Source organism: Anas platyrhynchos, chromosome Z (assembly GCF_047663525.1).
Source record: "Anas platyrhynchos isolate ZD024472 breed Pekin duck chromosome Z, IASCAAS_PekinDuck_T2T, whole genome shotgun sequence".
NCBI lineage: Eukaryota > Metazoa > Chordata > Aves > Anseriformes > Anatidae > Anas > Anas platyrhynchos.
Genome location: NC_092621.1, coordinates 60141398 through 60166775, shown reverse-complemented (window position 1 = coordinate 60166775; position 25378 = coordinate 60141398). Strand labels below are relative to the sequence as shown.

At 37.1% G+C, this 25378-nt stretch overlaps 1 protein-coding gene across 6 annotated transcripts in view; it reads left to right on the top strand.

The window, feature by feature from the left end:
- The window catches only part of EFNA5 (ephrin A5), a 212053-nt gene that overhangs the window by 160417 nt on the left and 26258 nt on the right, over window positions 1–25378 (top strand). For 4 of the 6 annotated variants that reach the window (XM_027446185.3, XM_027446183.3, XM_027446187.3 and 1 more), the window contains exons 3-4: window positions 12622–12914; window positions 13357–18803. In XM_027446185.3, the coding sequence (XP_027301986.1) occupies window positions 12622–12914; window positions 13357–13718 (655 nt within the window). In that variant the 3' untranslated portion in view covers window positions 13719–18803. Of the gene's footprint in view, window positions 1–12621; window positions 12915–13356; window positions 18804–25378 lie in introns of those variants that run through there. The other 2 variants (XM_027446189.3, XM_027446188.3) reach the window with 1 other exon arrangement.

Genomic DNA, 25378 nt, shown 5'->3' with positions numbered 1-25378 from the left:
AATCAAAATATATTTTTTTTTGAGGTGTTAATTTGTCTCTAAAAAAAGTCTTGTCACTGAGACGCTGACAGGATGTACCCTTTCCTGACTGCAACAGGTAGCAAAGAAGAAAATAGTCAGTTGTTTAACATTTAAGCACTACTGTGCTTGGTTAGACACATTTTTAATCAGCTGTATCAGTTCTTGTAACTCTTACTCTAAACAATTCAACATCACAGATCATAAATCCTTTCCTACGTATGAAATTCAAGGTGTAAATTATATCTCTGGCAGAGACTGCCAGGTGTCAGGCTCCAAAAAGAAGAGGAGCAAGTACTAAGCTGTACAACTTAGTGCTGCAGAGTGTATTATGGAGAATTCCCAGAGTTCCCACAGGTTTGAAAGATGCTCAGACTGAAGAAGAAAAATGTATCATTCTCTGTTGAGTGTGCAGAGCCTGAACCTCTGACTATGCAGAGGATCCGGGGCAGTTGTAAGGATGTGCTGGGAAGGCATGACGATTTCTGGCATCCTCCACTGGCCAGTGCTGAGATCTGTTTGTTGGATTTGGTGGGCCTTTTGCTCAGGGACAGCAATGACTCCTGTCATTGCCGTCACATTGCGGGGGGCCAAAGCGGGCAGCAGAGTACAGTGTGAGAGTTAGCTGTGATACATGCTTAAAGACATGTATACATGCCTAAAGACATGCACCTAGATCAGGTGCAAGTGGAAGGATGAAATACTGCGTGGGAGGGCAGCACGGTGCCCACTGGGACAAAGCCAGAAGAGTTGAGGATTAAATTGGTTTGGGCTTGCGTACATGTACATCTGGTATATCTGTATGTACCAGAAGAACAGAGTAGAAAACAGGCATATGGCAATGGAAGGAAATACTTCAGATAGGCCATGCCTATTTTGTAAACAATTTTATATTCATTTGTTTTACTTTATTGTAATGTACTTTGTTTCTTTATTCCTGAGCTAATACTTCAGCATAATTTTGACACGAAGAATTAGTTCATATGTTCAATAACTCATTTTAACACCTCTGGAACAATGCTAACGCTTTCCAATAGAAAATAATAGCTCTTGTCAGACCTGTGCAGTCTCTTCATCACACGTGCTTTGTGGTGTCTGTATAATAAGTAGGAATAACAAGAGAGGGCAAGGAAATAAACCTTTGGTTAAGTTTGTCTGTGATACACTCTGCTTCTTATCTTAAGCTTTAGTGTCTGTACCTCTAAAATAGTACTATGTTTTATGCAGACAAGGTCATCAGTCAGTTGTGAATGAAGCAATTTCACTACAGGTGGAAGATTGGAATTAGTTTAAGATTAATTTGGAATCACTTTTAGAAAAATGCAATAGGGAAATTAAGAGAATAGCTTAAGTTTTACCTCTCAGATTTTTTTGATTTATCTGAGAGCAATACATTTTATTCTCCCTCCCTATTTTTCTCTTACATGAATATTTAACCCATGAATATAAAAGTAAATGAACAGATTTTGCACCTTTTATCTAATTGAGATGTATATATACATATTGAAAATTAATCTTGAAGAAATAAGAATTCTTGAATGCTGTAATGAGAGCTCCATAATTGAAAAAGAAAAAAAAAAGACTGTATTGATCACTGTTTTCATTAATCTCATTAAGTTAAAAAAATATAATTGTTCCCCATAAGATTGTAATCTTTGTAATGTGTTAGATGCTTTACAGACTAATTGCCAGTTTATAGTTCAAAGCTTTTTGAATTGTATTTGTAAACATAGAAACCCATTTGGATCAGGAACTATCTTGTTCATACGACATAGATAGCTTAAGATAAATTTGTCTGGGGAAGTGTGGGGGGTGCTAGGGAGGACATTTATAAGTCCTTTTGCTCATAGACTGTGTATAACAAGATTAAACTCAATGGAAATTTGGTAGTCTGTGCGGTAAGTCTTTAGAAAAAAATACAGGATTGAAAAGAAAAAAACCCTAACAGTAATAACTGCTACTGGGTGCTGATGCAATCTGTAATCTAAAACTCCAGATGTTTATTCTTCTTTTAAAGTACAGTTTGTATAGTGTAAGAGAGAGACTAATGTGTAACAGTAACAGGAAGAAGGCTAAATTATTAGATTTCTCCATAAAACTTTCTGTAAAGAAAATATTTCGCCACTGGATCTGTTAAATAAACACAAGGCAATTGTGTAGCAAGAAATAAATTAATGGACTGAAGCCCACTTTCCTGATAGCAAATTGTTTGCAAATGTATTTATGTACTTGTTAGCCATTCTAATGTTTTGTTGTTGTTCTTTTTGAATGTCATTCATGGTTATTCATCTAGGTTATCTAGGTTAATCACCTAGATGTTATTCATCTAGGTTATTCGTGTTTGTGGCAAGTTGTGCTTTAATACCGGAATTTCTTGTTCTGTTTCTGGATCTGTTTGTTCTGTTATGTGATTTTCTTCACATTTTGCTCAGGCTATTTTATATTTCATCTGGATCCATTCCTTCTTTCTGTAGGATGTGGAATTATGACCATAGTATATTAACACATACAGAGTGTATTAAACATACGAATACTGTGAAACATTTGGGGTTTAAGTTTCTTCTCATATACCAAGATACTGTGGAATGAAGGGCTAAATGTTAGCAGTTACAAGTTATTAGGGTGTCTTGAGACTTCAAATTCTAAGCTGATCACACAACATTTGAAATTAACTTTGTTGAGGTATTGAGAGACTAATAATAAACAGGTATATCTTAACATTGGAGGAAAGCACTTCTAATACAAAAGCAACTGTAGGTGTATATGCAATGGATATGCACTTTTATGAAAATATGTGTTCTCAAATACCACCCATTTATTTACTAGTGCAAATGGATAGAGCTTTTTTTTTTTTTTTTTTTTTTTGCCTTGGAGTACTGAAGAGGTGGAGAGGTAATTTTATATGAGTTAGACATCACTCTGCGATCTGCTTTTAATGTATTAGTAGGAAAATAAATCTGCAAGGCTGAGTTGTGTTACGCACCTTTCCTCATAGAAACAGACAGCAGTTACTTTCTATCATTTAGTGTGCTGGTCAACGTGCATGTTGTGCAAGTGTTCTTTTCTTTCATTTTGTGAGTGTGAGAAGCAAGACCTTTCTGCAGATAGAGCATTGTTCTCCATACCCATTAATAGATGTCAGCATATGCCTCAGGCAGGGTTAGTGAATACCAGTCACAGAATCACATTCCATCAAGGCTGATAGGCTGTGTCTTCTGGGTGAGACACATGGTCAACATATGTTAGAAAGCTCCAGTCCGGACTCTTTAGTTGTACGCATACCTATTTTTTTTTTAATAATTTAAACTATGAAAAGGTTATTTTCTCACAAATCTGGCTGCGCAAAAAGTGGGTGTTAGTGCCTCAGACATAATGGAAGATTTTCTTGCTTATTTTAGAAAGGTGGATTTCCTAACAAATTAGCAACCTACAGTTTGTCTGGCATTGGACAGAGATAGTTGAGATGGGTTTTGTATTTTCAAGCATGAATATGGCATAAAAGATGAAGCTGATACCTTGGAAGTTGTTAGTGTCTGAAGTAGACAAACGTAGGGTCATGTGTGGATGGTATTGATGACTACATCTAAAGAATATGTGGGTAGTAGTTACCAGATCTCCTCAGTGCACCTCAGATAAAGTTGGATAAATGTTTCTGTTGGACTCCAGAATAGTATTACTGGGTAGAAATAATGTGAACCCAAATAATGAGCTTGTGCCCATAATTAAACAGAAGGAGACTTTTATTCATTGTGGACAGAGGCTCCACACATTCAGGCTGACTTCAGGTGCTTGGGTGTGGTACCCTTCAGATTATGTTACTTGGGGCTTCAACACTGAAGCTTATCCTGTGAGTCTAAGTGATGCCTTTGACAGAGTAATAACTCTTCCTTTACCCACCTCTCCCTCCTTCTCTCTTCATCCATCTCAGCAAGTTAAATGCCCTCAGCAATGGAAAATCAATAGCCAGGTACAGTCTGTAGTCATGGGGATTAAAGCTATCAAAGCTGGGACAGCTGAGAATGAGAGCCTGACCTCCTTGGGATCAATGCTGTGACATGCTGTACCCCTTGCCACCCTTATCATCCATGGCACGACTGTGCCACTGAAGCCTCCAGGCTTCTCTTCAGAAGTTACAGAAAAACAGAAATTCTGAGGGATCAGGCAAAGGTTGTGTATGCAAGCTTTGAACCAAAGTCCTTTTACAAATGCAGAGTCTGAGGAAAGTTTTAATAAACGGAATGAAAAATGTCCAGCTTATCGATTAGGAGGTTCAGAATGATGGGAAGTTAAGTGGGTGAGGGTGTTGCAGTAGTTGAGAATCTCTGGAGTACTCTCAGATTTATAGGTGGGAAATAAATGTTGATTTGTTTATTTCCCCCCTCCTTCATATCCACTCAGGGAAGAGCAATTAGTTTCTATTTTTTAATGTTTGCATTATCACTGAACATATATCTTTCTGCAGTGCCAGCTATAAAAAGTCAATATAGGACCCAGCTGTACAAATAAACACAGTTATGAGTGTAAGGAGGAAATTATTAACAGTAAGTGAAGTAAACACATTTTTGAACAATTTATTCCTTAAAGAGCTTTTAAAGAATAAAAATAAATAAAAGTGGGTCTGTACTTATACATTTGATGCCATTGGTAACTTAGGACACAACTGAAATTTGAAAACAAGGTATTTCAAGTGTTTCATGTTAATAGAATTAACACAATATATGTCACTGAGAAAACTCTTACATTTAAAATAAAATATATCCATTTCCCATTCAAACCTCCTCCTTTCCTCCTGCGTTTTACAGTCTTTTTGCCACGATTCTGCTTATAGAAACCTCCTCCTTTCAGATGCAGACCTTCTTCTTTTTGCCTTTTTTCTTCTATTTTAGTCAAGTCATGTTAGTTTCAACAGTCAGGTTTTATTTTTTTAAGAAAGTGGAGATGGTATATTATATAATAGTATATATTATATATGTATAATAATATATGGATATGTATGTATATATAAACTTTTTCCAGAAAGTTAAAGACTTTTAGTAGACTGGTTTTGATGAGATTTCTTAGTTCTGGAAGTTAATAGGATTGAAAGGTTCTAAATGGTCAGCTACAGGCTAGCCTTCCACAGGGGAAATGAAGTTCCAGACAGTGAAGCTCCAGCACTCACCTTACCTTACCAATGTTATAAACTTTGGCCTGTCATACCCAAGGAGAATTTCCAGATCAATTGGCTATGAAGGGGCTGGTGCTTCTGACATTTCAAAAGGTCTAGTCTTTGCATCAGCACAGAATAAGAATAATTGCCATGAGGTTGGTATTTTTTGGTGATTTTTTTTTCTGGTTTGGCCAAACATTTTTGTATCCTTCATAGCTGTGTGGTGCTTAACAAGTTCTTTTCTTTAAAAGCCTCAATGCCAGTTGAAGATGATTTGTTTCATATTTCTTCCCATGTCTGTTCCCTACAGGGGAAGTAACGTGTCTCATTTAAAAAGGCAGTAGAAATTACCAGATAGGATGGCAACTGATCAGAATCCTGTTATTCAGCAAGAAGGAAAACCATCCCTCTCAATAAGAAAACACAATGTCTCTCTTGTACCACTGGCTGATAAGAAGGGACAAGGGCATGAGATCCCGTGGGGAAGCAAGTCATGTGATGACGGTGCTTTTCTCATGAAGCCCAGCTTAACACAATTCTGTTCTTTCTAATTTGCGTTTGTTTAGGATATTTGGTTTTCGGTTCAATCCAAGCAGTGTGAAAATCTGCCAGGCAGGGAATGGACATAGCAGGAACAAAAGGGGAAGTTAGATCTCCAACAGATAGTTATGGGGTGAATCTCATAGCAATCACTCAGCTCTTTTGCGAAATGTGATAGGCTCTTGCAACTGTCTGTGAGACAGTAATTGGGAGTCTGATGAAGTCTGTCAAGTGCAGGAGCCTGATTCTGCTCAGCTGTGTAATTGTGATGGAAGGGAGCCAGCCAAAGGCAGAGACCTGGGTGCAACCTTTTGGGAGACTTGTTCCGGCACAGTGGGTGGGAAAGTAAAACGAAGGTTGCAAATAATAAGTTTCTCTGCCTGATTGATAATGAACTAGTAATAAGTGGCCTTATTATAGTAATAAGTTTCCCATGGAAGCCCAATGATTGCAGAGAAGCTTTAGCTGAATGCGTGTGACCACATCTTATTTTGATCAGCTGTAGCACAGCAAAGCTGGGTAATTATCATAATCTAACAATTAGCCTGGCATCCTTTCCCAGTGTTTAATTACTCCAATAAATGGTAATTGAATAGAGAACTTAATGACAAGAGAATAAGTTTCTTTCTACATTGTGTACTTAACTTGCAGTCTTGTCTAGGCATAATTTTTGAATGCTGTTTTTTTTTTTTAAACAGCCTTGATTAGTTATTTCTCTGTCATTTTGTCAGTGTTTCACTTCCTACAGAGGCTCTTTTCATGGTATTTTGAGCTTGTCTTAACTTGTGAAACTGTAACCTAAGGACCAAAAGGTCACAGACAGCTCCTTCGCAATAGCTGTTGGGTTTTTGTTGTTGTTGTTGTTGTTTTTTTTCTTTTCTTTTTTTTTTTTTTTTCCTGTTTGCTTGCTCAGGGTGGTAATATCCTGCTAGAGATCTAAAATGTCACTGGTTAGTAAACCCATTTCTCTTAGCATCTGGGAGATGTTGAATTTTCTTTTGGTTAGAATAGAGCTGAAATTAAAATCACTCTTTGATTACTTCATTGTTTGTGCATCAGAATCATTGTTGATGTCAGCAGAGCTATGGGAACAGAGTTTATTAAATGTTGTGACAAAGCCAGTGAAAAGAACAGAAGAGCATTAAAGAGGTTATTTTTGCATACCACAGAAATAGCATCTTTAAAATTATCTGCAGTAAAATGGTGCACTTAATCCCACAACCCCTCAGATAATTAACAGCCACAAGATTTCCCCCATCACACACAGCAGCTTTAACTTAGTTGAAATGAGAGGGCTTGGGCTGTCTAAAAGAAGAAAGAATAACAAGGCACAAGTTACCCTGCTGTGTTACAGTCACAGCACGTGAGTAGAGTTTGCGATGGAGTAATGCACTATGCGTGCCACCTAAACAGACTCAAAAAATGTGAGTGAAATGTGTAGATAGTAAATAAGTGACATTATCAAATTCCAAGAGCAATAAAATGTTGTTTTAAATGACATTAAAGTTTTGCAGAAAATGTTTGTGTTTTGTGTATTATTGCATATACAAATACCTACTTTGTACTAGTCTCTGCATTGTATATACATGATACCTACTTTATACTCCCAACTCCAATACTAATAAATTACCCAAGTGGTTTCATAACTAGCTAACAAAAATAAACTGAATTTTCAACCTATTTCAATATTTTTCTGGTTGAAGCTTTTTCTGTGGTTATAGTAGCACTTGTGGAAAATGTTTCTGTCATGTAGCATTTAATGGCAGTTCAGCCTTTTTTGGGACACTTACAGGATATCTCCTAGCTTCTTTTTGCATGATACATATAGGAATATACTTTTCTCTGAGAACTGTCTGCTTAAATTTATTTAAAATTTGCTGAGTGGCCAAAAAAATAAAAATAAGGATCTAAGTGACCAGCAGTTGCAGGGGTGTGCATGTGTGCTGCTCAGAGAAGCCTTCTTTCCTTTGGAAAAGAACAAGTATCTTTTTGCTGTGTTCTGAAAACTATGGCTAATTATGGTTTGCAAAGAATAATTCTATTTATTGAATTTTGTTGATGTTGCTTTGCATTTTAGATTATCATTTGAGAGCAGGGCAACTGGTATAAGACATTCAGCTGTAGCAGTGTCCTTTGTTTGTTGGTGTTCCAGGCAGCAGAATCTGGGCCATTTGCATCTGATCATTTCTGATGCCAGACTCGAAGACCAGAATTTCATAATTCATAGTTAAAGCAGTATTTTATTTTATTTTATTTTATTTTATTTCAGTTTCACAATGAAGCCTTACTGCATGCATTTGATAGAACAGGCTCAAAATAAAGAAAGGTTGATAAAGTAAAAAGAAAATTTTCCAGTACACTTATCTTGAAGTAGAGCATCTGGCATGTCGATTTTACAGGAAGGATGATAGAATATAACTAATAAGATTTTTATGGGAAGCAAAAAGCAGGAGCTATTGCAATTTTTTATCTATCTAAATGATAATGGGCAATTAGTGTTATTTGTGCTGTTTTTAAACTGGATTTTTTATAGTGTTTATTGGAAAAAGAAAGGAAGAAAGGAACAAAACCCAACAAACAAAACTGTTGTTGCATTCTAAATATCTATTTAAATAAATCGTCACTTGTTTCAGTGACCAGCAAAGCTATTAAATTCAAAATGAGTCACATATGCTTCAGAACTTCAAATTATGAAGAGAAGTGTGCATACAGATTGTGTATTCACTTCCATTAATGGATAAACAGAATATAGAAGATAAAATTACTTTGAAAATGTTTTGCTAGTCTTACAGTTCTCCAATTAAAATTACGGTGAATTTCTTTCTTTGCATTGTGAATACCTGGGTAGTTGTGCAGTGGCATTTGAGCCCAGAAACATTCACAGGGACGGTCTTTGCTAGAAGCTGTGTGCAAGTTTTGCATAGCAAGCTGATGGTTTGTTGGTTATGGTAATGTTTAGGTTTATAAACTACTTAACTATCTGTCTCTGTCTTGAAAATAGCTTTCATAGCCCTACTGCTTAATAGATAGCCTTGTACTATGCAAGTTTCAAAGACACTGTTTGAATGCCACCTGGCACAAAACAAAGGTTAATTATGTTTGAAGAATAACTGTGTTTTTCTGTGTGTAAGGCAGAGTCCAGGGAGACAAATGGCAGTATTTGTGAGAAGATCTGCAGACCCTGAGTTTTGGGGAAGCTTTTTTGGTTGGTTTCCACCACACCATTGTATTTTGTTATGCAAAATCTAGATAAGATTTTTTTTTTTTTTTTAATAATATTATTATTATTCACAGTAGAAGCTATAAAGTTCACTTTGTAGTGAACTTTACTATAGTTCACTTGGTTCCAGAAGTGCACAGGGGTCCAGAATGAATCTCCCAGGACATGATGAAAACCTAACTGAGGAAAAGAAAAGGAAAGTCAGTAGTATTGCTAGAGACATGTTGAAAAATAAGCTTTGCATTGTATGTTGAAAGAGATTTGAAAAAAGGAAGGAATTCATTATTATTATATACAGTCAGTAGGAAGTCTTGTTCCTGTCATCTCTCCAAATATATCTGTAAACAGATCCCACCTTCCCTTTACGTGTTGTGCTCTTTGATACATGTGTGTGGCTAAACACTGATAAATACTTTCATTTGAAGTGGAACTTTGGTTTCACTCCCATACCTGACTTTACACTACTACTAAGATGCATTCCATTATAAACAGTAAGTGTTTTCCTTCTGGATTTGGTTTAAAATTCTTGCAAAAGTGTTTCTGGAATGTTTTCCCTTTAAGGGCTTTGAGGAGTATGAGCTTATGAGTTCTAGTGTGAGTTACCCATGGCCACCCTTGTGCCTTCCTGTTCATGTCAGAAGCCTTTTTGGTTTCTCTTCAGGAAGATAACGCTTTGTAATTGTAGAAGCAGGAACTCTCTCAGTGTTCACTCCAACACGCACAATGCAGATTTTGTAGCCTCTTTAGGAAAAACAAAATTTGTTCTACATCTGTTAAGTACTCATGCTGAGTCTTTGATTACTGAGTTCTTTAAGACATTACAAGAGAAGAAATAAATAAATACCTGCTTTCTGCTTCTTGGTTGGCTAATAACCTCTTCTCAGTATTGCTGTTGCTCTACAGAGTGAAGAGACTTTGCTCAGAGACGCTTAATAAAATACCTTGGTACATGTTTTCCCTGGAGCACATTCACTGCTGTGCCAGCAATATCAGCTAAGATCAGCCAGTTCAGATCACTTAAAATACACACAGTCTTCCTCTGTTTTTAGAGGCATGAATACAAATACATGCAGGCTGCCTCTGATGTCTGTGGGTTGAAAGTAGTGGCAGAACAGGGGAGAGAGAGTGATGAGGGAGGGAAGGGTATGAAGGATGAAAGGTATGTAGCTGAGTACTTGGGCCTCAGGCTGGCTCTGCAGCCAATGCTTGCTTCTTGCTCCTGTGTCCACCTGTGCTTGGCTGGCCAAGGGCATCCTGGGACGCTCAGCTGGTTCAGCACTTGGGTAAGCAGAAATCAGAATGAACCTGTGGCCAAAGGGGATGGTTGTGTTGTGGTTTTGTTTGTTGAACAGGAATACAAGAGGGGACCTTGCCCAAAGGGTGTCAGGTGAGCTCCTTGTGTGCAGTGCTTGGAGCACAGGTCACTGTTGCAGATTTCAGGTTTGATTTCCTTGCAAACTTGGATTTAAGGTGAGATCACAAATTCAGTCTCTGTGTGTTTATAATATCCAATTGCGTGGTCAGATTCACCCTTTCAAACTCAGCCATTCACAGTATAGAGTCCGTCTGCCTGTAGTCTCGTAGTTAAAGGAGAGGAATAGCTGCTCCTGGAGTGAGATCTGTCTCACCCCAGTGCAAGTTGGGCCGAAACAGGTCAGATGAATTGGACTCGAAGTCCCTATTCTCTCCATTGACTTAAAGGGAGTCTGGAAAAGCAATTTGCATGAGGTTATTTTTATTGTTAAACTCCAGTGTTAAGGAAACCAGTCTGATCCTGAATGTCTACAGTTACTTACATCTAGTTCTTAGTCTTAGTTCGGAATGCTTATGGTTTCTGTCAAAAAAACATGATTAAGCATTATTGTGAAGGCAGAAGCTGGTCTGAGAGGTGGGATTGAGAATAAGAAACCTGCAAATTTAAAATAAATGTACATATGCACATATTTATTAATTACCAGTTTAGTTACTAGTTACAAAATCAAATTAAAAATGTAATTAAAAAATGCAACCAAAACAAAAACAGTTATCATTGCTAGAATAAAGCCTTCTAGTTTTTAAAATAGATATTTGTTTTTGTTACTAGTAAGAAATGGTGTACTGTTAACTGATACAGAGAACAGGCACCAGTTTCAAAACAGTACATTTTTGCAAGTGTGTTAAGACAGTATCTGTTTGTGTGACAGCTTTTGAAAGCAGTGGAGTACAAAATACATTTTTAACTAATGATTTAGATAAATGTGAATTTTCCTGAAAAAAATGTGTTTAAGAAAAGAAAGACTTCTTGTTTCAGAATGGAACTCTTGAGTCTGTGCACTGGCTGAAATTATACAGATATATCATGCCTTGATGCGTGTTCAATTTTTTTCTGTTAAAAAGCTATTTTATTGAAGCTAAATTATTGTAGGGATATGAAAAGGTATAGTATGCTCTGAATTTATCCTTGGAGGGCCAGCAGATCATTGCTTTTTCTCTGAAATTAGATAGAAGGCTCCAGATGGCAGATTTCAAGCCCATCAGGTGTTTAAAATATGCCCCTCAGCTAAAAAGAAGTATTATAGTTAAATCTGTCATGGCCTTTTTATTGCTGTGTGGTACACTTGACAACTGCAGCCGCGAAAGAGAGGAACTACAAGTAGCCCAGTTGCCTGATGTGGAGCAGGTCAGTGGTTGGTTTCTTTTGCAGCCCCAGGGAGTTTGATAGACGTACAGACCTGCTTTATGGAATCATTAAATCCATCACAGTATAAGCTCCCATGGAAGCAGTGAATTTGTTCCCATAGTTTCTTCCAGATTCTACGTCAGGCATTAGAAAAGTAATGTACGGGAAACATGGAGGGAGGGAAAAAGAACACATACACATCCCCAACAAAACAAAAATCCCACGCCTCTGAGGACTCCTCAGTAATAGTAATAATAATAAAGTGCATCTGGGCTGGGGCCTTGTGCTGCATTTCTCAGCTGGCATTTATTCAGACCTGTCACCTTAGGCTGAGAGCTGATAATTCGTATCCCAGAATCCTTTTATCTGAGCAGAGCAATGTCTCCAGTATGTACTTCTGGCAAAGGAGTTGTAGTGCTTTTCAAATATCTTTAAAAAGCGATACAGGGTTTTCTTTGCGTCTTGACAAACTGCTGCTAATCATGAAGAAAGTAAACCTGTTTGTGCTCTTGCAGTAACTATAAGTTCTTATAGTCAAGTCGGCTTTTAATACAGGGGTGACTACTGCCTGATTTACAGAAAAGGGCATGTCTGGGTTGCTTATTTTTCTGCACATGTAGATGTTTATATAGGCACTGGTATGGGGAGGCTAATACAGTTTTGGCTTCTTTGTTTCTTCTTGCTTCTCCCTCCAATTTAATAAATATAAATAAATAAACAAAAAGCAGAGACTTTGTTTATTCAATAAAGACATAGAGAGAGATAGTCTATGACTTGGTGTGAGTTAGCAAGAGACAACTCATTTTGTCAGAAAAAAAGAACAAACCTTTATCCAGAAAGTCACATAACTGTAGTCCTGCACAAGCAGTCTCTGATAGCTCTGGTGAATATTAAGGGTTAGTTTCGAGAGTGAATGTGCATGGCTAGAGTGAAATGAAATGACATTACTGATGCCCCCTTTACGAGAACATTATCCTGCAACAAGGTCATCCTGCATTAACTGCGCTTATGTCTCAACTCTTTCTTTGATTTCAGATTCCAGCAGGGTGACTATCACATCGACGTGTGCATCAATGACTACCTGGATGTGTTCTGCCCTCACTATGAAGATTCAGTGCCAGAAGATAAGACCGAACGCTATGTTCTGTACATGGTGAACTTTGACGGCTACAGCTCCTGTGATCACACCTCCAAAGGGTTCAAGAGGTGGGAGTGTAATCGGCCACACTCCCCGAATGGACCGCTGAAGTTCTCAGAAAAATTCCAGCTCTTCACGCCCTTCTCACTAGGATTTGAGTTCAGGCCAGGCCGGGAGTATTTCTACATCTGTGAGTATATGGAGATTTACCGTTGTTGCCTAGCAAGTGCAAGAAACCTAGCTAATTTTTCACCTATGCTCTGTGGAAATGCATAGGGCCAATGCAGATGTTTTACAGTGAACATAGGCTTAACTATCCCCAGATACATTAGCTAGGAATCTAGCTAGTGGAAATGAGATTAAATCACAGCTTCTTTTCTCACATGAAATAGCATGTCAGCCTGTTCGCTGAACCGTGGCTGACTTTTAAAGCAAAACGGACTGCTACGTTTATTGCAACACACTGAAGTGGAGGAGGCGAGAAAGGAAGGGTGGAAGCTCTCCCCAGATATGGGGAAAAATAGCTTGTGTGTGAAATTCCAGGATATTTTTATTTGCCCAGTTTCAGTATTCTTATCTCTGTTTTTCTTAATTGCTCACTCTAAGTATTCTTGTCTTTGTTTATCATCCAGGGAAAGTCAGGTCTCTGATTTCTGAGCAGTATACCTGCCCATGTCCAGCAGTATTCAAAACTGTAACTCCTCGTGGCAAGCACTCCTGGTATCAAGCCACATGTTGCCTTTTGCTTCCTTCCTTCTCATTCTGCTGTATTCTCGTAGCAGCGGTTTCAGGCAGCGTGGAGCATGTGGGGTGCCGTGGGACAGGGGGGGATGACGCCGATGCCCCTCGCCCTGTGCTGTACTGCAGCAGTGCCTTGCGCTGCCAGCCTGCGCCTGCACCTGCACCGGGGGGAGCTCAGAGCCCGCTGGGGTTTTGCTTTGTTTGGTTGATCCCCCAACAAAGATCTCATCTCATCATTTTGTTTTGGACCTGAATCTTCTGCTTCCTAACAGGTTGTGACGGTTTCAGTAGCTTTTTTTTTTTTTTGGTAGTTTTTAGTGTTCAGCTAGAGAGCTGAAAGCTTTAGGCAGACTGTAGGTCCCAATAAATATTGCCTTTATATGTGTGGTTGGCCTTTTTGCTGTGAAACAGACCTTCCACCTCATTTCACCAGAGAAACTCAGTATGTATGATCCCTGTTTTTCAGCCTCATTTGTTCAGCATTGAGGTTTTTCCTTTTACTTTCTAAATCTACAGGGAAATGCGTTCCTAGTGGACTGTTTTTAATTCGTTCCTTTTTCTTCCCGCAAATAAAATCTTTTAATGGGTGGCATTTGAGTGGCAGAAGAACAGTGCCTTGTTCTTGTGCTGAAGCATAATAATAATAATAATAATAATAAAAATAAATGGCTGACAGTAATACTGCTTACAATTTTAAATATGGTGATGTTTTGTAATATGATGATATGAAGTCATGTAAAGTCTTGATGCCATTTCAGATTTTGCAGCTAACTAAGAAATTAGGATTATGGAGATAATGTTCTAAGATAAATAAATCTATACTGTGTGTGCCTATTCTTACTCACATAACTTCCTCTTAACTTAAACAGGGGTTTTGTATTGTTCAAAATTCTAATATTGGACCTCATGTAAACACTGGATTTTGTGGTTTTGTGTGTTTGCTTGTTTTATTTTTAATTCAGTTTCTCATTATTATCATTAAAACAAGCAGACATACTCAATATAAGGAATGAAATCTCTTTACCATCATGTGTTTGCAATAAAATGTAGAAGAGTTGTGACAGCAGTACCTGCAAGCATAAAAAAAAAAGAAATCCATATTGATTTTCTAAAATAAAAAAAAAAGGATGCAGAAATGTTTTATAAAGGTTAAAATCAAACAAGAAGGTAAAGAAAAGAAAAAAAGAAAAGAGAGAGAAATCTCAGCTTGGTCTATCTAGCTAACAGCTTCATTGTTAGAATATACAAAATCCATTGAACTCTCAAGCAAGACATTATTATTCAAATACACCAAGGTGCTTATGCCTGGTTTTCCTCGTTTCTGGTTAAATTCAATATTTCGCTAAAAATCATTATGTATCTCCTATAACATTCATTTAACTGACTCATTTAACTGTCAAGGGCTCCCTTCAAAATAATTGCTCCAAAGTGCTTTAAAATATGAAGAGCTTTATGATATTCAACTGAGTTTAGATGGAATTATTTTTTTAATGAAAGGTAAAATAGCAAAAAATTAGCAGTAAAGAGGTGTTCATTTACTTGTAGCTTATTGGCCTGGTATTCACTGAAATTAACTTTTTAGCCATGTTTCAGAGACACAAAGGCATTTTTCCTCCTTTTCTCTATTGTAAGTATTTTCCCCTTTTAGCCTTTGGTCTGCTGGGGACAGTAACAAGGTCAGTAATACTGCAGTTACAGGCATCACAGCAACAATTAAAGGCAAAAAGCTTCTCTGGGGAGTGTTGTCCATCCTGGTATGTTTTTCTACTGGGCTGTGCTGAAGAGATGAGATGGTGAAACAGTGTTCCTTATTTCCTCATCAAAATTGTTAGCAGGCTCTAGTGCAGGCTAAGGAGACTGCCTCTGCTACCTCTCTGTAGCAGACATGCTACATGGTGAGGAAATCAGTGCTCTGGCAGGGAAGGTTGTCTTTCCTCATCAGATCTTAAACCTTTGCCCCCTCTGCATGACAGAGGAGGCTGACAATGTAGCCTGTTGTATTAAGGATATATAAGGACACAAAATATGTCATGTATTGTAGACGTCTGGAAGACAAAAAGATTAAGTGGTTGGTTAGGTATTTAACTTAATTATTGTGTGTATGTGTTTTTGTTTTTGTTTCGTTTTTTTTTTGTTTTAGTGTTTTTGGAATGTCTTCTCCCTTTACCTTTTAAGAAGGTGACTTGTATCTCTTGCTTCTATTATTTCCAGGAAGTGCAGTAATTTGAAAACAATCACTATCTTTTTTCTGAACTGTTGATTTCTGAAAATGCCACTTTTTTTTTTATTATGCAGTGCCTTTGTATATTGCTCAGATGAACTTAGACCTCCCTTCTTCGCATAGTCATGCCAGAAAAATACAATGGAAGAAAAAAAATCTAGCTTGCTGATGTCAAATTCATATGAAAGAACAGAATTCATCATTGCAGATGTGATCAACAAGTACTGTTTGAGCTTCCTTTTAAATGAAAAAAATGTTATTAGATATTTAGAGAGAAATTAATTTTCAGTTAGGGAGTGCATAGTCAGGAAAGTAAATAATAAATCATGACACGAAGTCTCAGTTTCTACATAGTTCTTAGCAGACGGTCATCTAAAGTTATTGTATATTAATCTGATATCAGACAAAATGGTATTTTTTTCTGAAACAGCAGTAACTGAAAGTAAGTTAGTGAAAGCAGAAGTTAACCACTTAGTGGTATAACTGTGATTTTAATGCCATTTGGAAGGTAAAAGAACTTTGGGTTTGCAGGTTAAGATGGAGGAGGTACTGTGGAATGGAAGATGAACCCAAAAGCAAGGAAGGGGAAAAAAGGTCATGAAATGTATAATGTCATCAAATTCAAAATGAGGGTATCATTTTCATTACTTTAACTTAATTATGGATGTTTTATTTTTATTAATGTATTACATATGGAATAAAGTATCAGTAATGGTTTGGCAAAACGCAGAGCTGATGAAATCAAAAGATGAAGACACAGTTAGAACTAGACTAGTACTGATTAATGAAGAATTCTGACAGCAATTTCCAAACCAAGCTCCTCTCCTGATTTAAGCTAGTCCACATTGCTCTTTTCTTGAGAGTAACGTATTATAGACATAGTGTCAGAAGTTGTACTAATATTAAGCTGTAGCATTTGCTTTCCTCTTTGCCATCAGTCTAGTTATTCCATCAAATAATTCAGCATTTGACATTATTTATTCTTAACAAATCCATGCTATTTTTATCATCTTATCCTGCAAGATTTTACATATGTTATTTATTTAGTCATTTGATCGCTGACTACTGTTACTTGTATATACCTATACCCTTTTCCTACAGAAACCCAGATGGGTTTTTTGGTCTTCACAATCTTGCTATTGTTCAGTTCCCTGCAAGATCTTGAAGGATTTTACTATCTGTTTGCAGGTTTACCTTTAACTTATGCTGAATATATGTTAAGTGGTTCTCTCTCCTGAGATGTTTCTGGCAGAATCTGTACTGAAACACTTTTCTAGGTGTCCTCACCTCTGAATTACTGGAGATGGAGGAGGACATGAACAATCGCTGTTTGGTGGTAGTGGTGGTTGTGATAGGGTTTTTGGTTAGTAATGAAGAATTATAGGCAAAGTTTAGAAATCAAAGCAAGGAACTATACATATCACTGTGCAAATCAGGAGTTGGCGTAGGAAAGGCAGTGGCCACTTATGAAAGTTAACACAGACTTTAGAAAGACTTTCTGTGGCTAAGAACTTGGAAGAGCTTCTCAGATTGCCAGCTTGGCTGTACTTTTTTTTTTTTTTTTTTAGGATTAGTTTGAGTATAGCAAGAATTTAGAGATTTTGTAGAGACAAGGTTAAATTGCCTGTAATGCTGTCTGGGAGAACACTACAGAGAAATCTGTAAACTCTCATATGCTAACAGGCTTTTTTGATATTTTTCATGTGCTCAAAGAGTGATATTAAACAGGTTCATAGAGCTAACTGCTCTTCCTCAAGCACTAGCGTAGCATTAGTGGATGTCAGTGTTCTGCACAAACAGTCACAACTCACTGCAAAGTGATTATTTAATTTATGGGATGTCCACATACTCCACCAGAGGTAAGATGGGATGGAATTGGTGTAATAGGAACACAAAGCAGAAGGACCATGACCCATAATACTGTCCTATGAGAAAAGATAAATGTAAGTTGTCTTCTCCCTAACTTCCTCTTCCTCCCCCAAACACTTCCCTCATTTTTTTTTTCATCTTGATATACACCAGGAAATACTGCTTTTTTCAGAACTGGCTTATACTGCTGGCTGTATGTCTGCTGATAGGATATGCTGTCTGAGAGTGTAAGTGTAGTTTTTCTCAATTTTTGAGTCTGATTTATGTGAGGAAGTTCCTTCTGGAAAAATGAGATAATGTAAAGAAACCAGTGTTGCAGTCTGGAGAATATTAGAATCAATCTAACAGATGCCATAGGTGACTAGGCATGATGGTTAAGATACTTTTTTTTTTTGAGGAAGTTAACATCTACTTTCATTACTGTATCCCAGCAGGGGTAGTACAGCAATAATAAACTAATAATGTTCTTTAAACGCTTTTTTTTTTTTTCCTTTTTGCATCCAGCACTTTGAATATATGATTTCACTGTAAGCTATCCAGTAAAGTCAAATCTCTTAACCAACCAGTTGACCTTGGCTTAAATGGCAATCTATACCAGTTTGGAAATTCAAAGAAAGATATTTTATCTGTGCATTTACCAACATAAATGTGAAGACACTGTCAGCCTGGCTTTAAAGCTGCTTTTATGTAAAGAAGCTATTGCTCCTTCATGTTCGTTGATGCAGCTAGTACTGATTGTTCTTCAGAGAATCTTTTCAGTTGTGGGCGAGAAAATAGTTTCCATTTTATTAGCAATACTTTCTTACTGGGGTTTTCTTTTCTTCTGCTTGTAGTTATGATAAATGTTGTACATCTCTTGCAAATACCCATTTGTTTAACTTATGTATAGGATTGTTAGGGCAGGTAGTCATTTGTAGATTTCCAGTGCTAGTTGTCTTACAAAGTATCTGGCTAAATCTTTATTTGGGTTCTTGACTAATATGCATGGACAAAACTAGGCTATGCATACATGAAAACAGATTATTTTTCATCTTCAACTGAGTGCAGTCTGGAATTGTATGAAAAGTAGCCCCTAATTGTAATAAAAAGACCATAATTTTTGTGTGTGGGTGGGTTGTTTTGTTGTTGTTGTTTTTGTTTGTTTTGTCTTTGTATTTTTTATTGTTGTTGTATTTCCTCACATCAATAAAATATAGGCTGTAAGAAGCCTGGTTTGGGATATTTTTTACCCCTTGACTCTGCCAGTCCTGGGACTCAAAGTCTAAGATTTGTCTTGGGACAAAGTTTGGGCTTTAGCTTTAGAAAGCCTTGGCATACTGTACTCAGCATATATTAGAGGCAGCAGAGTCACTGTAGTTACTCCTTAGGCTAAACTTTTATTAAAAATTATTTCTACTGATGACAATGGTTGACTTAAGTAGTAAATATTTTGCTTTCAACGTGAAGACTTGTCTTTCAGTGTATTAAAAAAAGGCTGTCTGTCTTCATTTCCACACGTATTAGTTAATGCAGGTACTGCTGGTGTTTGCATTTTTTCATTTCTTTTTGAAGACATGAGGTCAGAAGTTCCCATTTGGCACTCTCTCTCCAAACATCCCAGTTTATACCAAAAGCTAAAAAAAATGAAGGTTAACTAAAGAACACTATTAAGGGATGCTGAAGGATTCACAAATATTTTTAATGTGTTAATTGCACTTTTATTTGGGGGAAATGTTGTTTATTGTAAGGTCCCACATTAACCTTTCAATCAAGATCTGATCAGCATAAACAGTGATGCTACTTTGACAGCAGTGGCTTAGACATGCCACTCTTCTATGAATCCTGCTTTGACAGCTGGTTTACCAGAATCACTCGAGATGTTCTGAATGAAATCAAAGCAATTGAAAGGGTTTGATAAATGTGTACTTTAAAAAATATTTCTGTGTGATAACATTAGACAGACAAGGAAGGTGACCTTTAAAAGGGAATTCATGCTTATCCTAGTGTGTAGATTAAAGGACTAGTTTCTGTTAGAAAGCATCAGAAGAATTAAGTGCTGGTCCTGCTAAAAAGAAAGCAGAAACAGTCACTGGAGTCTAATAGATTTTGACGTTGGTAGTGTTGTTAAAATCCTCAAAGGGAGCGTTAAAAGCTGTTGAATAATTTGGGACTCAGGAGAAATACATATAAGAAAATGAAGAGAGAACCCATGGAGGTGCTGGTCTCTATTGTTTCAGTTTTTCAAAGGGAATGAATGTCTTTCAGATAACAAGTTGAAAGAATACGATTTGGATCCGTGTGCTTCAAAAATTCAAGTGCCATTAAGATTCTGATAACAGCACAAATGTAAAAGAGGGGAGGATATACCATACATTTGTAGCTTTGAAAGCTGTCTCATGAGTGTATTGTATCTTAACTCTTGTAGGAAGACCAGTGGCTTGTGTTGCTTTCTACAGAAATGCTGGTATTGGACAACAGGAGAATGAGAGACTGCCCACAGATAGAAGGGTTGAGGGACAGCTTTTTTTTTTTTTTTCATCCACCCTTGTTTCCTTCTCATCTAATGTGCTGGAAGAAAAACAGTTAATTCTGTAGGAAAATAAAGCAGATATTGAGCATTGTTATGTGATTATTTAATCACAAAGGTTAAGAAGGCAGATTGATTAGACCTTTGGTAAAAGACCACCAAGAAGGATTAGGAATTTGGTAAGGCTGTGTGTGACCTCCTTGCCTTAGAGGAGTGTTTACTACATGTTCCATACTGGTGTCTATGGATTACAGTAATTTTTAACATTTGCAGATCTTGTAAAAATCCCATTGCAACTTCCTCTCAGTATGCAAATCCAGTATTCTGCTGGAAGTACAATTGAATGAATTGAATGCAGCCCTTTCAATCCTTTGTGCAGATGGACCATTCATCATTCCTTGCTTTAAATCAGTTTTGATGTTCAACAGCTACAACTTCACATCTCAGAGGTGGCTGCACTTCAGTGGTGGGTAAGGCTCTTTTTCAGTGGTACTTCACTGTGATGTTATGAGATTAATAAGGTGAAGCATGTAGATTCCTTGGATGAAAGAACTCATAGAAGTGGAGAGTATTATTAATAATTATCTGAGGACTTATAACTCTGTAACTGTTCTAATTTGATTTCTGAGCAAACTGAAACCTGTTTAATGAGCTGTTGTATTGGAAGTATGCGTTTTGTAACATGGAGCAGATGCCAACAGAAATGGAAATAACGTACCAGTGACATTTGGAATAACAGTGTTGTACTTCATTGCCTCCATGTCATCAGCATGTTAGTCTTCCTGTTCCTCAGACTAACTCACCAAGGCAGCACTTCCTCTGCTCACACTGTCTGTCTGTCATGATACAAATTGAGTACATGCCTGCCTGCTACTGATAGACCAAAGCCAAGCTCCCTCAGTGAACAAATGCTTGGAACATTCTGAACAATTGCTGATCGTCTTTGTTTCATAAGGTGATACTCAGCATTGAACTCCATGTTTTCATAATTATTCATATTGAAGAGAAGTAAATTTTTTTCTAAACTAGCTATTTCTCTGATATTAGAGGAAGCTGTAAAACAGGAGAATATTTTGTAATTCACATTTTTTTTCTTTTTATTAAAAAGAAATAAAAACTTTTCAAACAAGGTGGATGAGTGAGACCCTAGGCTCAAAATGGTGGCCACATGCAGTTGATACTATTATGTCCCAAGATTCTTAGCAAGTCAATATAAAATACATAGCATCACAGAATTAGGTATCTTAGTGTTTTTTTTTTTTTTTTACAGAGTGTTATGAAGTGCATAGAATTGCTTTATTCTAAGAGAAAAAAAAATCAGAAAAATCTTTTCAGACTTCCAAATGTTTTCACTTTCCCTCAGGACAATAGTAGGTCATCCTGAGATCTACATAATTGGCCAAATGAGATTTTTACTGCCTCTGAAATCTCCCTGGCTTCCCCTTTACATCATGGATATTTAATATTTAAAGAATCAAGTGGTATAGCCAGCTAGATACAGCACTGCTTTGGGGAATTAAGAATGGCTTGAAGGTGTATCAGAATCTCACTTGTGCCATGCCTCTGTGCACAAAAGTAACCAGGCTCCTGATAATGGGTATGTGGAATAGCGTTACTGTCGCTGATCTTCTGGGGGTGAAATGATCTTAATTATTTGAAGGGTAATCAGAATGGCAGTATATTAATCAATTTAAAGAGCCCTGACAATTCAGTCCTAGTGGTATTCAAACCGTGTTCAGGGAAAAATACACCAGAATGGCTTAACTTACTACGTTTTAAAAGTTGTAGGTGGAAATACTGTGAAGATACAAGCTTGGATTTCTTCTTACCTGTTTTTTGACATATGTGTCTTCAGTAATACTGGGTGTTCTTCCTGTATTGTGATGTCTGTAGCATTTAAAACTGCATGTGGACTTCTCCTCTCAAATATTTTAGCATTATGCAGAAGACGTTCAACTATGAGCTATGCAGCTATGGTATTCTATAACATACAGCCCTGAACAGGGACTAAGTCAGGATCCCTAGCAGGAGCTGCAGCAGGGCTTGTCTGTACAAATGTGCATGTATTTCAGCTGGAGAAAACTTGAGCAGAAATACAGTAGCCTCAGGCTGAAAAAGACATTGTGTCTTTCTCTGGCATCCTGGGGACTGTAAAAGAACGCAGCCTCTTCTGTTGAAGAGGGCTTAGAATTAACATCTCTCAGCTTCTGGCTGGTGATGCGCAGAGAAGTCATGAACTCGTTTTTCCTCAGATGTCTCTGAGATATAAGGTTCATGGAGTTATGTATACAGTTCTTATTGGTGCTTCATGGAGGTGGGATCTGATTAGGTCCTTTCTGCAAGCAGCATCATCAAGAGGGTGAAGGGGGCAGTAACACAGTACAAGCTCCATCGTTGCCTCAGCAGGGTAGAAAATACATTTGTTTCTCAGAGAGAAATGCAGAAACAAAGCATATGCTTATTCAGGAGTAAATATATGTTCCAGTGAGGGTCATGACAATGTTATTTAGTTCAAATGTGAGCGGAGTAGGTTATTGTTTAACAATATCTTTTCTTATATTTTCTTGTATTTTGCAAGACCTCTTAAATTGTTATGTTAGCATTTGAATATAAGTGGGCAAATTATAGTGTTACTGGAGTTTCAAATGAACAATCATGTGAGAACATGTCTAAAATACATTTACAAGAAAAAGATATTAAGACTAGTTGTCTGAAGCCTCTAAATATGGATATTATTTGATATGGATATTGCAGCGCCATTGCTGGTGCTGTAGTCATGTCAGGGTCTCACTGGAGAAATCCGTGCAATCACAAGATTTCCTTTTAGGAACCAAGCATCTGTGTGACAGTCACATAAGTGCCCACCTTCCAACCTGCACTCTGCCACAGTACTGAGTTTCAAACTTAAATTGGAAGCATTTTAGATACTTCCTGTTGCACCATTAAAAAATAGCTGACAACTAGGTAGCAGAAGCAACAGCTGCCTCGTAGCCATGAAGTTTACTGTAGCCAGCTCCCATATCTGTACAAATCGTGCCACTTCCAACTTATAATGAGAAGGTGTTAGATAGCTTTCACTCATGACCCTTTTCCCCCAGCCCAAGCAGAGCTATCAGCCAGCATGGTTAGAAATGATTGCCAGAAATAAGGTTCCTCATCTGCAGTGCTGCACCTGTGGTAGCTGTGCTGAGAAACATACACCAATCCAACAGCATTCTGTTCACAGTCCCACTTGAAATACTCAGTGGCAGCTCAAGCGAAACTGTGTAAATTAGTCACTGTCACGTTTAGGCATTAAAAGTGGAATTAGTAATTTATATTAATCACAAATGTTTCTCCAGGTTTTATTAACAAGCAGATTGGCTGCCAAAGTGCTCTCTGGAAGACATTTTTTTCTCCCAACTGCCATGCAGAACAAAACAGTTATTATGGGCATTTAGATAAAGATTAACGGTTTCAACAATTCATTTGAGGAAAAACGTATTTTACTATACATTCCACTTCAGCGCAGACTGTCACTGCCAGCATGATTTGTCACCTACTTGATAAAATTATACAGTGGAGACACAAGATGGTGTAATTCATTTTAAGAATAGAAACAGGTTAATCAACAAAGCTGAATGAGATTAAAATCCTAACCAGACCCACGTTTCATAATTTTTGGGCAAGTCCAAATATCCAATAAAATAATTAAGAGTACAACCATTCTAGTACTTTTTATTTCATTTTGAATCTGTTTTTCCTTCTTTTCTTCTCCACACCACCATGCCTTTAATTTCCTCAAGATGGTTTAATGTGCCCTGTTTACTTCTCCTGGAAAAAACAGTCTAAGTGACCATTTAATATTCTGTGCATCTGCAAGTAGTCCTCTGGAATACTGTGGGAGCTGTCCATGAACTCAGTGCAGGGTGTGAAGAAATGACTAGAATGATAAGAAAGAGGTCAAAATGAATATTGGAGGTTTTAAAAGAAATGCAGAGCAAACTGCCAGTATGACCTTCACACTTTCACGTGTTTTGTACAGACAAAATCCATTTCCTAGTATACTACCTTTTGAGCTTATCATGTTCCAACAAATTAAAGAACAGACATGCTATATTTTATTCTGTTATAGCTAGTTCCTTTTTTTTCTTCCACTTTTGCATTTTAAGATGTTAGAAAATGAAGCAAATCAAAACACAAGTTTGCTACAAAGGAGACAAACAAGGGTTGAAGGAGAAAAAAGCTCATTACAGAGAGATTAGAAAATTAATTGATTGGTGGCTCTGACAGCTCCCATTGGATGTCTGAGGATCCTGTGGAAAAAAAAAAAAAAAGTATAGTCTCAAACATAACATTTCTTCCTATTATTTTTTCACTTGCATAGAAAGTCCTCTGAAGCATCATTAGCTTCCAATTATTTTCAGTGAAATATTTCACAAGAAAAGGGCATGATAAAATCAGTAGAGGTAGTTTTATTCCCCTGAGAAACTTACTATGTCTAATATTCAAACAGTAATAAAGAACTAAAGAATTAAGAATACTCTGTTGAGCATCAGACTTAAACTGATTTCAGCAGGGGTGATTCTGTCTCACTGAAGTTTTGGAACTCCTGTGACACAGTGCTTAATTTGTTCCCTCCTTCCCCCAAAAATTAGTATGGGGCAACTGATGTATTCAGCAGGGTCTGAAGACTTGATTGGATCCATGGCTTGCTATAAGCATTTGTGAAACTTGCAGTGAATCTATTCAGTGAAGGATCTATTGCTAATTTTCTTTTCCTAAGGGCACGTGTTTGTTCAGAAGTACTGTTCTTTCAAGAAAAACAAAATGCTTGCAGCAGTGCTTAATTCTCCACTTATTGACCTCTCTTCTTGTATTTTTCATATATTTTTTTAGCAACCATGTGTATACAGATTGTATGGTCTTATATATGCATATGTGTATAGATTATATATGTAACAGTAATGTGAAAAAGTCACATACTGTTTAAACTTTTGATTAAAAATAATCTCTTTGCATTAAAGGCTTTAGCTATTGTGGTTATATATATACATATATATAAAAAAAAAAGCTAACTTTGTCAAATTAAAAACATAAATAATTTTGAGTCCATTGAAAAAATCAAATGTTTGTAGTATAAGTACCTCCTGAGCATTTAATTGTTCTCTCAGTAGATTATCACTCTCCTCCCTGAGCTGAACTGCCCAATTGTTTTTTCTTGTCCTCGGCACAGCGTAACCACAGTACTAACACTACATGTCGCTGACTCTTTACTAAATGAGAATGATGTTGAAGATAAATTCAGTCTTAGCTGAGAGATGGGACTGCTTGCCAT